The sequence below is a fragment of the Pleurodeles waltl genome, chromosome 9 (assembly GCF_031143425.1).
Source record: "Pleurodeles waltl isolate 20211129_DDA chromosome 9, aPleWal1.hap1.20221129, whole genome shotgun sequence".
In the NCBI taxonomy this organism is placed as follows: domain Eukaryota; kingdom Metazoa; phylum Chordata; class Amphibia; order Caudata; family Salamandridae; genus Pleurodeles; species Pleurodeles waltl.
The window spans coordinates 479,966,028-479,984,176 of NC_090448.1; the positions used below are offsets into that span (position 1 = coordinate 479,966,028).

Consider the following 18,149-nt stretch of genomic DNA (forward strand, 5'->3'; position numbering starts at 1 on the left):
CCTAGACTACCCGAAGGAGCCAGGGAAGATAGTGAATTACTTAAAAAAACGGAAAAAAAAAAAAACACACAAAAAACGCAAGGTTATTCACTGGGTAAGGAGTAACAGGCACTGATTTTCTGTAATAACGTCTGATCTTGTACTGCTGAAAAGTTGCTCAATACAGGATGGGAAGTTTGATTATATAGCCATTAAAATGAGTAAAGAGGAATCAGCTTGCGGGCTAGTTAATCTGGACCTATAAACCTCCCATCCAAAGGGCTCCCAAATACAATTTAACCCCCCCCCCCCCCTTGCAGGGAGTATCCTAAACGCAGTGTATTTACCCCCAATAAAACCACATTAGCCATGAAGAACGAAGGGTTTACAACGGTACGAATGGCACCCAGATGAAGACCTTGATGCAACTGACTGATCAAAGAAGAGGCCTGGGTCTGCGATATTAGTAACGCATCAACCTGTCCCCTTACACCAAGATCGCACAGCACACAAACAATCATAGCAGGAGGACTAGACCCACAATTGAAAGGGGTAGCTTCACTGCTAAATCCTGTGCAGAATGTAGTGGATGCATTTTCTGAGGGGACCATAACATCAGTGAGACACCTGTCTGCCACTGCCCAAACATATACAAGGTTGACAAATGAGAGGGCTACAACACCACAGGGAGGAACACCCTTGATAGTTCCTGCATAGCAAACAGGGAATGGATCGCAATTTTATTTTCTCTGCTGGAATGTAGCAGGATAAAGATCTGAAGTTGTTGACCCTGAGTGGGAACATACATTGATAACTTTCATATTTGTGCTTTCCAAGAGATGTGAGCACTACAACCTATATATAGGACAGGGACATGTCAATTTTAGTATAGAGGTGGAATGCTCCTCGATGTGACGGCCGTCAGGTCTCACAATATGGGTTAAAACGTCAATAGCATGCAATATAAAAAGGCTGAGGGTCAGATGTATGACAGATTTTTCCCCCATTTAACAATCCTATTCTGCGAGTCAGTAACCTGTTGCCAACTCGCAGAATAGTTTGCATGTAGCTATTAGGAAAAGGCATGCCAAGGGCATCGCTTCCTCATAGCGAGTCACAGGGAGATCTAAGATTGTTTTGAGACCATGAGTGCAGTTGCAAAACAATTGCAGTTACCACTAACTTCAAGTTGGTGGTAACCATTTAAAAACAAGAAAGGGTCCCCAAGGGACCCCTTACCCTTTGTGAATAAAAGCGAAAACATTTTTTCAGAGCAGACTGTAGTCCCACAGACCACAGCCTACTCTAAAAAATAAAATAAAAAAAAAATACAACTTTTCATTGTTTTGTTTGAAATGCATCCAGTTTTCCATTCCTGGCCTTTGATACAAGTAGTATAAAAAAGGGTCTCTTGCAGTAAGCCTCCTGAATATTAAAACCACTTTTCTAGCCCATATCAGGATCTAAAACTGTAAAAGCCATGGAGGAACTCCTGGAGACTTATCGAAGAAGCCACCTTATACTAGCAGGTGACTTTAATACAACATTTGAACCCCTGGAGTTCTCACACAGAATACCTAAGCTATTTAACCCCCCCCCCCCCCCCCCAATTAAAGAAATGCTCAAAGGTGGCACTCCAGTTCGCATCTATTATGATAGCATAATGAGTGTATGCTTGTATTGGGCGCACAAACTCAGGAGCAAATTTTACATACCAGTGCCAATTCTAGAAGCCAAATTGATTAATTATATATCACTTGATCTAAATTTTTGGCCCACTGTTTAAGAAATGATGGCCGCTGATAGGACAGAGTGACCATAGCGCCCTCTAGAGTTGAAACATTTCACCTTTTCAAGTGCCCTCAATGCCTAGCACACGAGACCCCAACCACCCCCCTACCCCATTCACGTGGCTTCTTCTAAGGATAGTAGTAGAATAAAGCAGCCATCCACAAAGATGGACGAGGGCACACTTGCCTGTATATATTCCAAGGGCATCACAGCCTTAAACATGCTTGGAAGATCTGAGCAGCCAACAGTGGCTGTCGTGAATACATTTAATAATCTTCTTGAGTCCATCCAGGAGTATTTTTTATGAACTGTTAAGTTGCAGAGCATAATAATAAAGGGTCCAGAGTAGTTTGAGAACTGCAAAATAGCTAAACAGAATCTGAAGAGGGCGGTAAAAAAGTGGGTGTAGAATTGCTTTAACAGAAGAGGGGAAGATATATAAAAAGGAACAAGCCTAGCTAAGAAAAAAATGGGAAGAATCTAGCTGGAAACAACTAGTCAGTGCAGCCAACATGAAGGTACTAGATCCTTCTGGCATTTGCTTGCTAAAGGGGGTACCCTTTATTGTAAGTGAGGATGACTTCCATGTTGAACATCATACCTGTAAACAGTACTTTACTAGCATATACTCTGTTGAAGAAACAGCTGAAGGTAGTAGTGTTGGGAAGGCAGGGACGCAGGACCAAAAGATTGGGGGGATACTGTCCCTACTGTCACATTTACCACAGCAGAAACACTAGCAGCCATTAAATTTAGGACAACAGTCAAAGCACTGGGTCTAGATAGCATACCGGGTGACTTGTATTGGTCAGGCCCAGCTGTATGGAGATTTCTATTAAATGTAACATTGAATGCCATAGCTAATGAGGCGGAGATACCCGAGTCCGAGGGGCAGAAATAACCCCAATCTACTAAAAAAGGCTCAAAGAAATCTAACTTTTTTTGCGGCATTTATTTCGGCACTTTAACACCTTCTCAGAGCAGGCGTTAAAAGGCGGCATGCCATTGTTTGATGGGGCCTCAATGGGCTTCACAGGATTAGTGGCAACATTTCTAATGCTAATCCTGCAAAACTCCAAACTAGCCTCAAAAATTGACACTAGTTCCCTTAACTACCGCCATGGTGTCATTAGGACCCGGAGGGGGGGGTGGGGGAATGGTAGGGGTCACAAGAAAGGTGGTGCTGCATTGGGAATTTATCTTAAATAGGGTCCTGTGTTCTCAGATCTGTCCTATAGCGTGAACTTCCCATGGAGTTATGGCTGTTAATGAGTGGCATGAAGAGGCTGAACTCGCCAATGCAAATGTTGGAAGTACTTCGTTGTAGGTTTGGAGATCGATTAAAGGTGGTCACAAGGACCCAGCAAGGAATGGATAACAGTTGGCTCGTGCACCTCCCCTCTCCTAGGGCGAGCTTCACTTCCTGCTTCTGGAATTCTTGATAGCCCAGACAGAGGACTGATAAGTAAACCCTAGAACGCACTGTTGGCTCTGGGTTTTCCATGTTTTCGGAGAACTTACCAAACCTGTACATCCCCAACACAGAAGGGTCGATCAGATGTAACGGTATATTGCTTTTGTAAATCGGCAACTGCGACAGAAAAAAGATACAAGAGAAAACGTCATCAATGGCTATTTTTTTATTACTCCTTTAAAACTCAACTCTCCACTGGTTCTATAATTCAGTCTGAACTACTAGAGAGGAAGCTGCAGGCCATTTTCGATTGGATTGCTCCTTTCCTTGGATGCCGCTTCCCCCGTGTGGCCCTCAAGGAACATTACAGCCAGTTGATCGCCGTCATTTCTAAAATAGCTGAGTTTTTTTGGCCCTACTTCCTTGGAATTTTAAGACGGGGGGGGGGGGGGGGGGGGGGGGGGGGGAAGAGAAACACGAGTAAAAGAACTTTTTTTTTTTTTTTTTAATAACGAACTAAAAACCCATCCTCCTGCCAGACTACTCGGATAAGAACCCTATGTATTACCCACAGTCCCATCCCTTCACACACACTAAAGTCAAAACACTGCTCCAAATGCCTTTTGAAAATGGTTTGCAGAATGACGTTTGATTAAGGCACCTACGTAGGCCATCGTCTCTGCTTGGACATTCAAGTTGGCATGGATATTCCTTAGTAGATTCGGGGGACGGGGACAGGTCATATGCCTCCATTTGTGTAGGAGTCTACACAAACCACCACCTATGGTAGATGCAGCAGGACAAGGAAAAGCTCTACCACAAAAAACAACGTTCTGCCACAACCCAGTGATCTCGTCTCTCAAGCACCATTTTTTTTTTTTACTCCTCTACAGCGTGATACACACCACAAAGAACTAGTGAAATAATAAAACACAAATACCTAACTTCATCAATGCAAGGAACTGTCCACCCTTGCGCATTTAACGCGCCATTTCAGTACAGTTGTGTCATGTAGTCCTTTGTGTTATTTTTCCATCACTTTTTCCCCCCCAACAGCGGCAAACATCACGCAACAGTAAAATACAATTGTAATAACTGTGCAAAAGTTCATCTTAGTGTTAAGAAAAGGATGGAAATGGTACACAGTAGTAGTATAAATTCAGGGGCTGGCAGCTACAGCCAGTGGCCCACACGAATACTGCCAATACAAACTTATTGGACGTCAAAGTCACGAATGAACGAGGTGCCACCATCAGTTGGATGTGGAATTGTACATTTCCAGTATGCATTATCTTTAGTGTTTTAGCAGTTAGTATTATTGGTCTATCATGTGATTGATGGAGGCCGATAAGAGTGCAGTTTGGTAAAAAGTATAGCAAGCACAGAAAAAGCTGCATGGTAGTATTGAGATGTTTTACTAATTGTGATGCATAGTATTCTTATGAGGCATTTGAATTGTGTGGAAGAAATGCCATGTAATTGTTCATGTACCTGTACATATGTATAGAAACGCAGTGTTTTGACAAGGTCGCTAGGGAATGAACGTTATTATACAGAATTTCTTTAGACTATTTGCACTTAGATCATGATTAGTGGTTTAATACTGGAGGTTAAATGTTAACCAAGTTAGCTGAACCACAGTCCCCATCAGGAATGGTTGTAAATCTAGGAGCCTCATTTAGAAGAAACTGCTCACTGTGATCAATGCACCAGTTTGTTGTCCTGCCCTGCGTCCCTCCCCACACAATACAGTGCTACATGGCGCAGTGTCCACAGCTGTGTCAGAAATTGATGTGGGGTGCAGGTATAAGGTGGCACAAGACTTTACAAACCGGTGCAGCGCTGTGTGTGGGAATACGGTTTGTGTCATCGTAGTATAATTTTTTTTTACAGCAAAGCAGGAGCCTTGTAAATGAGTCCCTAAGTTTCTAATAAGCCATGGTTTACTACCTGCCTTACATGCATGTCAGATTTTCCTCATACCAAGTTAGGTCAGATGTCTACCTAGAAAGTAGCTTTTGCCTTTGTATAGTGTCTAAACGTCCAATATTTGCTATTATTCAGTGAGACCAGAAACCATGCAGCCAGACCACAAGATATTTATAGCTGCCACTTCTGCTCACCGGTCATTCCCCCCACAGACCCGCTGCTTTCTCTTAAAAGGAAGCTTTACAAGATTACTACCTTGGTTTTCTCCAGGTTCTTAAGAAGGAACTTGTGGAATTAAATTGCACAGAGGTCTGCCATGTATAGATTGAATAAGGTCTGGACAACACAGCCTTGTTTGAGGCCTTGGAGTATTTGGATTTTGGAAGTTACTCTCCTGTTGCCGCCAATTGTGACCCTGCCCCAGTTTCCACAGTATAAAAGATAAATTCCTCTTAACAAGATTGTCAGGATGTTCCAGTCATCTAGCTTTCTACACAGCTTATGCCTATCCACAGAATCAAATGCTTTTGACAGATCAACAAGGCAGGAGTACAGAGCGAGTCACTCCCTTTTATATATTTTTCTGCTAGGATCGCCAGGGCTGTGATGTTGTCAGAGATGCCACTCGATGGCCGAAAGCTGGTTTGATTCAGTGGGATTAGGTTTGCCTTACTAGCCCAGGCCATCAGCTCCTCCAGGAGGAGCTCCGCAAATATTTTTGCATCAATGTTGAGCAGCGCAATCATCCGGATTCCTGTAGTGACCCCTTTTCATAGAGAGGATGTAGGATTTCTCCTTTCCATGAGCATTGGGCTTTATTTTCCTTAGCGCAAGTGTTTAAACATTTTGCATAGTTGGCTATACCAGATAGCTTGATCAAATTTTTTTTAAACTGCTGCAGGAAGGTCATTCGGACCAGGAGTACCACTGCTTCTACACAGCCGTAATCGCGCTTCTATTTTTTGCTCCTCAAAGTTTAGGTTGGGGGGGGGGGGGGGTTCCTTGGGATAAGCCACTGCAAGGGTTCGCTGATAATTCCTCTGCTTTTTTTGTTATGGTGTAGTTTTGAAATGTGTTATACCCACTGTTACTCCAACACCGTATTACCTAGGACTCCAACAGGCCCTCACTCAAGTTGGTTATCAATGGACCAGACACGCTGGCTGTTATTTGTCTTACAAGCCTTTACGATTCTACCTTACATGAGCAGCAACTTCTTCCCCCACCCCCCCAACTTTGTAATGTGGGACTCTGCCGTTATTTAGGAGTGCAATTTCCCACACACACACACAATCGTAAAGCTGGAAATCTGGGTTTGCAATCCAATTGCTGAGGTGGTATCAATTTCTAGAAGATTGCACAGGTCACTAATTGGAATCATCGTACGGCAAACATGGTAGTGTGCTCCTGCATCTATTTCAGGACTTCGCTAGCCTACCACTGCGCCCCCCCCCCAAAGACCTAGACTTTTGCCTGAATTTGGGCACTGATATGGCATGTTATTACTCACTACTTTGAAGCTCCCACGTCAGAGGGTGCAGCACAAGGATCATAGAACTTGGTGCCTTGGTGCTTAGCAGTGCAAATGCAGCGCTGCAACTAGTTACCACAGGTGTAAAGTGCCTATTTTATAGGGCCCTACTCATAATGACGAAAACAAACCTAAACTTGAAGACAGACCTCAATCAGATAAAGAAGATAACTAGGTTGAGTCCCTGGAACCCCATCACAGTCTCTATAAACGCCAGCGTCAGATAACTACGTAAAACTTACCCAACCCCTGCAAAAGACAATTAATAGGATTTATATTTTAAATAAAGCACAATCATCTGGATGTAAATAGGAAGGTACAAAGTGAACCCGTATGGTATGTATCAACCATTCATATGGTAGTTCTGGATGGAGGAAATGGACATTTGAAGAAACGCTAGAGGTTGATATTCAGAGTCAATGCAGGTTGGGGGCTGTACACCTGACTGAAAGCAAACATAGCAGTAGACTCAAAACAGACACCACCATAGGCCAAAAATGATAATGACAGGGGAAATCAGCAATTGCCCCAAGCATGAAGGCATGTAAAAGGTTTAACTGGTGAAAAGCAGGGGGGATTACTTAAACACCCAACAGAGCACTAGTGGGCAGACATACAATCAACATTCAGAACTAGGGAACCGTTGGACAGCCCTGATGAAGTGACACAGCCAAAGGGTACATGTAGTAAGTGAACCACAAAGGCTAGACAACACTACTGCAACCCCTTCCATCCTCCACCAGATGACTTCACATGATGGCACAGTAAAGTGTGCTCTGATTCTAACTTGCCAGACAGCCACCCAAGGTGCACGATGTTTACTTCAAGTTTAACCTTAACTAAAAATGACCACCTGTCAACAAAAGAGAGAACTTTATTAAGCTTGACGAAATCAAACCGGGGTTGTCAAAACAATAGAAAATGAGATTGTTATCACATCAAGTTAGGGGTGGGGGGGGAGGGGTTTGAGGGGGAAACACCCCCCGCCACCCCCCCCCCCCCCAACACACACACCACAACAACACACACACACTTTGGGCACAGTACCGATCACAAAACCTGCAATTAACTAAACAAAATTGGAGTTCTGGTTAGACTGCCCAGGTGTACCCATTCTACCAAAATGAGGGGTAGATAGTCCCTGGATACTGTACTTACGTAGAAACTGATGTGCTATGTATATAGATTCCTCCATAATTCTGTTCCTAACCATTACCTAAATTCAGTTACTGCGGTGGCTTGTTAAGTACATGCCAGGTCTGAGCCATTTTCATCAGAGCCAAAGCCAGACTCAGATTAATAATCTTAGCACATGTATAAGCATCCTGTGTCCTTGCCCTCAAATAGTGATGTACACTGAAATGCTTACTGCTATAAGATAAGAGAACTGTACACAAGTTAGGCACCCACCACTTGATGATACTTTGACACTCATTTGGGAAATGGGGGCAACATGCTCAAAAAGTGAGAATCAGCAACATAGCAAAACCTTGCACACATACAGGGAAAAATTTAAGAGTTCCTTAGTCTTAATTGCAACACAGGGAGGGCCCACTCTCGCTCACCCACTCCAATCACATACTAAAACAAGACATTCTACTTTTATCATTCAGGTTGAATTATAAAAAAATATTTTATTTCAATCACTTACATTCTGTAAAAGTCATAGAATTTCAATATAAAAGTTACTATAACACACAACATTTACATGTTCCGTCACAGCTCAAAGGTGGTCCTTAAGGAGACACTTCAAATAACGAACAGCCATAACAGAATGCCTTCTCACAGATATCAGCATCACTGAAGGGAGAAAAAAAAAAAAATACAAAAAGTTAGACATGTCAATACATCCAGGAAACCCCCCCCCCCCCCCCCTCCCCCTTAAACTAGTGCCCTGGCCCAGCATCTAAAGCAGATGATTTATGAATGGACATGGTTTCAGAAAAAGAAAAAAATTCACAGAGCAGTGTCAGATAGTGGATAGTGACCAACGTCTGTGTGATAGAGGACAGGAAGGCAAATGGAAAATGCAGCCTAGCACTAACAAGTATGCATGGACAATCCAAAAAGAAGAAGCAAGACATGGATTATGTCAATGGGTGATGCCAACAACCTCCACGTCCTAGACACTTCTTCGTACAATGTAATCATGCCTTCAGCCTCCTAAAATTGTGGAAATGCCTTTTGAGACAGTCATACGCAGATAGAACCACTAAAAGGCGAGCTGCCTTAAATCCCACATTCTGTGGACATTGTTTAGACCAAAGACATTTTTCTAGCAACCGGGGGCATACAAATTAAGAGCACACAAGACCTAGCAAATTCACCACCCAAAAATGTATCAAAGATATGGACTTACTCAACAATGGGCACACAATGAACAGGTGACCGCACTGCAGCAGCTGCAGAGTACACTGCAATTTTTGCAAATGAACCGTTCACATTGTGCACAGGCTTCTTTATCACCAACAGATTTTACACAGGAAGAGCAGGCTTTGGAACTCCCAATGGGCACAGTTGCTGTGATGAGATGTTGCAATATTTAAGCAATGTTTCAAATATGTAATGTGTCATACAAAAAAAACATTCTAATCCTCAAACAAGTCACACATCCAATGACACCAAACAGTTTGACAAAGAAACTCTGCATAGGCCAAAAGAAAAACCACCTAACAAAACTGTACACTCAAATGACAATTAAAAGCCCCAACTTGCCACCCCGAACAAAAGATGGCCTATTCAGTACAGAGTGTATAGAAACCCCCCGCTCATGCATCGCCACACATCGATCCTGCAGTTGCACAGGTTTGGTCATTTGCATATTGCCAACAACCATTGTTAAATGTATTCAGTTTTTCATCTATGAAGGTCATCAAATGACCACGAGGAACCATAACCTGGCAGTCTCTTGTTCGTGTTTGGTTGTGTTAGAGTTGCCAGGGCCAATTTGTCTATTTTTTTTTGGGGGGGGGGGGGGGAGGGGAGTTGCAGTGACTAATAAATGTACCCACAAAAGAAACATTTAGTTCTTCACACGTCTATTGTATAACAAACTTATTTTGTCTAAATCACAAGTTTATTCTGTGTCTGTACTAATGAAATAAGCGGATATGAAAATGTTTCCACATCTTTGTAACTACCATCCGGTAGCAGTGTATTTTGGAATGGATGAACAAAAGGCTCTACAGACACCAATTGGAAGCAAGTCTAAGAAGCTACAAGTAGTATCGTTTGGAATTACGTAAACGGAAGAAGCACCAAATCAACGCCCTGCATGGTAACAGTGTTTCTTCGCTTCAGATATCTAATGTTTTTATGATTGGATGTTTTTTTCTTTGACTAATGCTTTTGACCAATGAAAACTACGAATGTATTTTAATTAAATGAACAGCTCACAGAGAGCTTTAGGTCATTCTGGAGCACACTTTGTTCTTGAGCCTTTCATGGTGATCTGTCTGACATCTCACGTTTTACCAGTCTACTGACGACTTGGTCAGTTATTTTCTGAGTTTATGTCTGTTCAAATGCTGAACTAATGCCTTGATGGTTTAGTGATCTTAAAGTCCAAATCCTAAAGCAGAAGAACAAACAAGATTGACTAACAGGGCAAGAATAAGAGGCAGACAAATGCACTACAAGGAAAGGCAACTAACAGCAATGCATAGGCACATACGAGTCTAGTCAGGCTAATCACCAGAACCAGAGCTGCAACAATCAAGTAATTAGACTTTAAAACATGTTATAAATTATAATTGTGCATGCAACTGAACAGGCCATAATTAAAACTGTTGCAAAAGGATAAAAATGTATAAGAAAACAAATTATCTAGCTTACACTTTTCGTGATTTGAACTCTTTAGCAGTTTCCCGTCTTGGCCAATTAGGGTCTGTCCTTGCAGTAGACCATTCACTTCACAAGATTCACTAGTCTTATTTTCAGAACCATGGTCAGGAGAATGGGGAATGGCACAGTTGACAACTGGTTTACTGCCATTCCAAACGCGATTCATGTACGTCTGTGCACCACTGAAGAGAAGTTTCTTGGTTTTCTCTAGACAAAAAACAAAAACATGAACCGCTCTTGGTATTCCTCGTATATGTTTCCATATTGCTTCAATGCACCCTACAATAACTTCTGATGTGGAATAACTAGGGTTGCGCAGCACTCAACATTGCATTTTAGGGTTGCACCATCAGTCCCAAAGCCACCACATTTCTTTGCACGGTTTTGACAATTCGTTACAACAAACCCTGCTTAAGAGCAGGTTTACTGTACATAGAACTATGCTGGGAAGAGAGGAAATAAGTAGGATTCATGTTGCCAAACCAGAGACCCTGTAAGGATCCAAGCCATAATGCCTCTTGCTGATCAGAACGCACTGCAATGGACTGTAGCGCGCCTTTTAGCCTCTTCAAATTAGCAATTTGGAAAGCTGAGAAGTTGCACTGTTTATGTTCTACTTCTGACCACATGACAAGTGTAGTTACAACACTTTATAGGCAGGAGTAAGGCAGCAGATAAAGACTGTACCGCCATTATGCATTTGACATTACACTGAACAAATAGACCCGTGCTTATGTATAATGTGAATACCATGCTGCACTACAATGAAGTTGCTACGCAGTGTTAATGTGCAACTTGATACCATATTTAGATAAAGGTCTGTTTTAACAGTCTAGCCATGTCGGAGGAACATAAATTACTCCCATATGCTAGAAGGCGTGTACAGTTTAGCCGTAAAGCCAGGCATTCGAGAAACTTGAGGCCGAAGCGTCCGTCGAAACAAGAGTCAGGGGGGTTAAAGAGAAAACCTTCAAACAAGTTCCAGGCTCAAAGACAACCAAAACTGAGGCATTGAGGAGATAGTGACGTCTCACCTAGCGATGACACACACTCCCGCAAGTAAGCATCGGGATTCCTTTTGGGAACAACATGCAACTGGTGACATTAACAAGCTGCGAGAATAAAAAAAATAGATAAATAAAAAGACTGATAAAGGTAAGTAAGACCGCTCCGTCCCCTTCAACAATTATAGGTCAGGACGCCATCGTTATGAGGTTTGACGAGATCCAGGAATCTGGGATAAACTAGGATACACGAAGGATAAGTTAGACTCTCACCCTGACAACCTGGGCGATTCATTAAAGGTTTTTCGATTCCAATCCAGCTCCTCACTCGCTTTACTAACCAATTTTATTTTTTTACGGATACAGCAATTAACCAAGGTGAAATGTGTGCAGCTAAACCAGGTTTAGTCTTACACGTATTAAATAACCACCTCCACTAACGAAATACGTTGTAGGTGTGTCCATGTCTAAATACAAAGTTAATGACTATTTCCTAAAAAAAATGTCTTACCATACAGTAAGGGTGTGTGTGTGTGGGTGGAGGGGGCAAATTATTATGTATTCTGCACTCCGAGGGCCCACATGGATCAAGTATCCCTGAATTGGCAGGTACATCAAGAGCGAAGGAAGGACAGAAATGTTTCCACACAGATCACAAACTAACCTAGTTTCATCCTTTAAAACAAACATTGGACCAATGCTTGGGACCAGTTAAATGCTTGCGCCCACTGTGCATCACTAGGCATTCTGCCTTATCTTGGACAGCACCTTTCCATCTACCCCCGCCACGCAGAACACCATAGCGTTGTCATTTCGCACCAACCCACTAGGTCCTCCATTCTCACAACGCCCTCATTAGCCCAGTTCAAATCCGCGACTGAGACCTAGCAGGGCCCTTTTGAAAGTCGGCGCTCGGAAACCAGTGGCAAAAACCATACGGTCCACTCCACCCGTCCGGCGCTTACCGAAGATTTCCCGCTTGAAAAAATCGCCTGACACACCGTCGCACAGCTGCTTCTGCCCAACGTGAGTTTTGAGCTGCAGGGGGCTGCATTCGCCGAACGGGTAGGATCGCTTAGGCATGGTATATTAACTAAGAAGTCGGGCTGGCTATTCCACCACAACGAACGAACGAGCTCGCACTTCAGGAAGTACCCGAGCCCTCCAAAACAGCGGGAAAAATGCAGCAACACACTCACGGAACTCTGCAAGCTCCGCCTTTCACCGTATTACGGGATGACGTCACAGCACATCCGAGCCAATGAACGTGGTTTCATTGTGGATTTCCGATGTCAACTACGAAGCATGCGAATCCTTTTCTTGCGCTGCCCTGAATTACAGATCACGAGTTAAAAATCGTCTGCAGCAGGAGAATGAGATATTTAATCGCGAATCCAAATAAGGCTAGGAAAAATGCAAGAAGACAATGAACAGTTTTTTATATCACCGACTACATTAATCGTAATTCATTTACAACACATTTGTGGTATAATGAAAATGGTTTTCGCTCTCAAATATAAGTGAATACGTCTTCGCGGGAATTCGTAGTTGTAATTTGCCTAGCTTCCCTGAGAATCTAAAATTTCAACATGGCCGCCAACAAGGATATCGAATAGTAGGCAGTAAATAACACACCTGCTTGTAAAACAAGCCGAGCATAAGCTAACCACTCATAAACAAGCTAGAGAGATAGAGAAAGGAGTGTCTCCGATAAACAGTGAAAACAGACTTCATTAATTTTCATTCAAAGAACAGAGGTAGATTGATTTTAGTTTCTTAGTCTAGTATACGCACTCTATGCACTGATACATATTTTTTACAATCAAAAATGATCTAGCTTACACGACAAGAATTTTCAATTCTATTAAGGCCACGGAGGCGAGGATTATGCTATCGCACTCTTTACTGTTAACACACAGCAGCCAATAGAAAAATAGAACTACATTTCCCAATACTAAAACAGCCTCGTTATGACCCCCAATCAGGGCCCACCATCTGCTATATATGCCCTTAACACCTTAGTCCTTCCTCTTTCTTTGTTTAATATCCAGCAACCAAAGACAACCATCAGCCAATAGAATTTGTGTTGTCGAACCACGGGAATCCCGAACGCGGGAGATGAACAGCACAACGCTGCAGCCAATATCAAACAGTTCTCCATGAGGAACTCACTCCAGCCTCCGTGGAATTCTTTCATGTAGCTTTCTCGTCTGAAAAAGAAAAACTTTACATAATACTATATCTTAATAAATCAAACAATCTCAACAAGGGTTACGTCATAATAATATCAATGTAAATAACATCAATACAATTTAACATTAAATTGTTACCAAAAACACGGGTGGGATAATCCTCGCCTCCGTGTCCTTAATAGAATTGAAAATTCTTGTTGTTTAAGCTAGAAGATTTTTGATTCTGTGTCAGGATTATGCTAGTTTAAAGCTGAGCAATTACCCCAGAAGCTACATCCACAATAGGTTTATGATAAAATAATTTGAAAGTAGAATCTGAAGACCAATCAGCCGCAGTCATAATGTCTTCAAGTCGAGAACCTGAATTGAAAGCTTTAGAAGCCATAGCTCCTCTGACAGAGTGAGTTCCAAACACAGATATATCAATTCCTGCCTCCTGCAACAGCCATCTGACCCATCTAGCTAAGGTGGCTGAAGACACAGGTCCAAATGGTTTCTGTAATGAAATCAACAATTGTCCAGAATGGTCTCTCCTCAATTCTCGAGTAACATCTTCATAAACTTTCAAACAATGTCCAACACAAAGTTTAGAATTATCCCTAAAACTTGGATACGAAATACATGTACAATGTGATTTAGTTTGTTTAGAAATCCGAAAAGAAACTCCTGTAGGAGTAAATACTCTACCTGCGATATCCAGGACTTTAACGTCAGATACCCTCTGATATGAAATCAGGCAAAGTAACATAGTTAATTTAGCAGACAACTGTTTTCTTGATAGACCCTCATTAGCCGGCCAAGAAACCAGGAATTTTAAGATAATATTTACATCCCATAAAGCATTTAGGTAGAGGAGGACGTACCAATCGTATACCACGTAAAAGCTTACATATCAAAGGATGTTCCCCAATAGGCTTACCCTCAACCTGCGGATGTTTAGCCGAAATGGCAGAACGGAAGTTATTATTCGTTCTGTAAGCAAGTCCTTGCGCCGCTAACTGGGACAAAAAATTTGCGATCATTTGCACTAATGCCCCCAAGGGATCCACACTCCCTTGACTGCACCAATCCAACCATCACTTCCATGCGGAGACATATGTCTTATGTGTACCAGGCGCCGAGGATTGAGAGAGGAAGAACCTAGTGTCTCCTGAAACTTCAGACAGTTGTTCGGGGAGCCCGAAATTCTCCAAGCCACGAGCGACAACTTGCCCTCCAGAACAAGAGGATGAGGTTGGCCCAGAGGATCCAATAAGAGATCCACTGAATTCAGAATTTGCACCGGAGCTGCACAACACAGGGACAATACTACTGGAAACCAAGATTGGGCTTTCGAGCATGGGGTTATCAAAATCAACTCTACACTCTGTTGAAGGACCAGGGAGAGAACCCTTTGAATAATCGAACAAGGAGGAAACGCGTAACTCAATTCCCCGTCTAGGACTGCAGGAAGGCGTCTGACCCTAGGGACATCGGATCTGGTATCCAACTGTAAAATCGTGGGAGATGAGAATTCAGGCGAGATGCAAACAGATCCACCGTGCAAGGACCCCAAAGGCGATTCAGAAATGGAAAAACCCTGGGGTGTAATCTCCAGTCGCTGGCATCTCGGAGATATCGAGAATTCCAGTGCGCTACTACATTCACCTTGCCCGGAATGTACACTGCTGAAATCAAGATTTGGTGAGCTAGGCAAAAATGCCAAAAATCTTTTGCGATCTCCGCTAGCATCTTGGATCGTGTTCTTCCCAATTTGTTGATGTATCTCACTGCAGCTATGTTGTCCATTTTTAGAAGGATACAACAATTCGACCTGAGAGGGGACAGAGTCTTCATCGCAAACGAGTCCGCTGGGAGCTCTAGACAATTGGTATGTAATTGGAGCTATTCCAGGGACCACCGACCCCCGTCTCTATCTGTCCACATCTGGCTCCCCAGCCCCATCTGCTGGCATTCAACTTTATGACCACCTCTGGAACAGAGGCAAAAATTGCTCTGCCGTTCCAAGAATCCATGTGAGCTAACCACCACTGGAGTTCCGTTTTGTCCTCTTGAGATAAAACTATCAGCTCTGAATAAGCTAGTCCCTTTTGAAGAAGCATAATCTTCAACCTCTGAAGAGCTCGATAATGTAGAGGGCCCGGAAAAATGGCCTGGATGGATGAAGCTAGGAGGCCCACCAGATGGGCAAGAACCCTCAAGGAAATCGAAGGAGCAAACAATGCTCTCCTCAACTTCTTCTTAATCGCCAATCTCTTGGTCAAAGGGAGTTTCAACTGAGACAAAATGGAATCTATCCTGAAACCTAGAAATTCTATAGTCTGAGAAGGATCCAGTTGGGGCTTTTCCGCATTTATAATGAAGCCCAAATCCTGAAGTAATTGAATCGCCCAAGATAGGTGGAGAAGAACAAGACTTCTCTCTTGTGCCATGGTGAGAATGTCGTCGAGATACATTATGAGACACACTCCTTTCTCTCTGAGCCACTGCATGACTGGATGCATACGTTTGGTGAAGCACCAGGGGGCGGGAGAAAGCCCGAAGGGAAGAGCTGCGAACTCGTAACATATGTTTCGCCAGAAGAATTGAAGGAAGCGACGATGAGGCGCGAAAACTGGAATGGTCAGATAGGCATCCTTGAGATCTAAACAGAACATCCAATCACCCTCTAGTAAGAGATCTCGGAGCAAATGAATGCCTTTCATCTTAAAATGGCGATGCACAATCCAATCGTTGAATTTTCGAAGATTGAGTACCAGCCGAGTTCCCCCTCCTTTCTTTTGCACCAGGAAAATAGTACTCATAAACCCTCTGGGATGAGGGGAAGAATGAACAATGGCTCTTTTTAGAAGCAAGGCTTCGATCTCCTGATCTATGAAACTGCTCTCTAGTTGGGAAAAACTGAGAGGAAGAGGTTGGGAATTCTTGTTCAGGAGTTGAGTAAAACTCCAGATGATAACCTGTCACAGTCTGCAAAACCCATGCATCTTGAGTGATTAAGGCCCAATTGTTTACAAATAAACTCACTCTGCCCTCCAACAAAACCTCCTGGAAAGAAAGAAGCTTTACCTGCTTAAGAAGAAACTTGGTTATATTGACCTCTTCTGTGAGGTCCTCTTGGATTGCATCCTCTATAGTCTCTGTCTCTTGAGAGGTATAATTTGGAGTTGTCTTGGAAGTTGGAATTACCTTTGCCTCTGTAATAAGGACGTGAGGTCTGGGAATAGCTGCGGCCTGGCGCTCGACCCTCAAAGCGTCCGGCCCTGCGAAAAAGGTCATCATTAAAAGCCTTTTTGATTGAGGTCTGGGCCTTTTCCAAAGCTGAAAAAGTCGTCACATACTTGGCAAGATCTTTAACAAATTGGTCGCCGAAGAGGAGTCCATTGGCAGCAGGACCCGCGTCAGTATGCGCTAATTCAGCAAGCTTGGGATCGATACGTAGTAGGGGAGACTTCCTGCATTCCGTGGAGATGGAACAATTAGCATTGCCTAAAAGGCAAATGGCCCTTTGGGCCCACTCCAGCAAAACTTCTGGATCGATGGCTTCCTGTGATTCCTTGGCCTGAACCGCTAGGTCCAGGATCTTCGTGAGGGGACCCGAAACATCCAGTAATTTATCTTGACATCCCCTCCAAGCCCTGTCAATACCTTTTGTGGGATCCTTGGCATACTTTTTTAGGAAAGTAACCATATGGGGATCTAGCTCGGGGGTATCTGCTACCTTACCGGCTAATGCAGGATAAGGGCATTCAGAACGCAATGTACTGCGAATGCCTTTTTCAAAGCTCTTCTGAAGTCGAGATTCGACATACATAGCCACTTTTTGACAAGGGGTCCATTCGGTTGATCTGGGATGTATCAGATCTTCAGGATCAAAAAGAAGATTCTTACTAGCCTGAGAGCTCAAGGGATCTTCAGCATGACGCGTTTTGCGTGTGTTTTTACCCTGTGTTTTATCAGGGGACGATTTATCCTCAGAGTCAGAAGAATTGGAGTTGTCAGAAGAGTCCTGATTAGTCCGAGAGGACTGAGCTTCTTTGTGGCTTCCTAAAGATTCATACTCATGATCATTTAAGATCGCATTCATGGACTGATCCAAAGGTTCATACAAAGATGACTGGCCAGGCTCATTTATATTGACCTCTGTGGGGTTGGGGTTCCCCGAGCCTGCACCAAAACGCCTGATCCCATAATTAAAAATGGGTTGTGCAAAAGGGCGCAAGGCTTTCACCAAGGCCTTATTTACAGAATCCTGCATGTGGAAGTCAAGGGCTTCCACCAGGCGCTCTTCCATATTTTGATCAAATTGACCAGCTTCATAGACCCCAAACTGCTCATCGTCTTGGTATTGTGCGATAATTACTTTGTTTGTAATTTGAATTCTTTTTAGAGGTCCCAAAGCACAAAAATATTTAAGGAGGGGGGAAAAACACCCAGGTGCAATTTTTCCCAGCCTGTAATTTTTG

At 43.1% G+C, this 18,149-nt stretch overlaps 1 protein-coding gene across 1 annotated transcript; it reads right to left on the minus strand.

Annotated features, from left to right (window-relative positions):
• Positions 1-8,557: 8,557 nt before the first annotated feature.
• SIVA1 (SIVA1 apoptosis inducing factor) lies at positions 8,558-12,718 on the minus strand. The gene is made up of 3 exons (XM_069207321.1): positions 12,457-12,718; positions 10,479-10,694; positions 8,558-9,164 (listed from the first exon to the last, which is right to left on the minus strand). The coding sequence occupies exons 1-3, from the start codon at positions 12,572-12,574 to the stop codon at positions 9,004-9,006; spliced, it is 495 nt and encodes a 164-aa protein (XP_069063422.1). The 5' UTR covers positions 12,575-12,718; the 3' UTR covers positions 8,558-9,003.
• Positions 12,719-18,149: the final 5,431 nt, after the last annotated feature.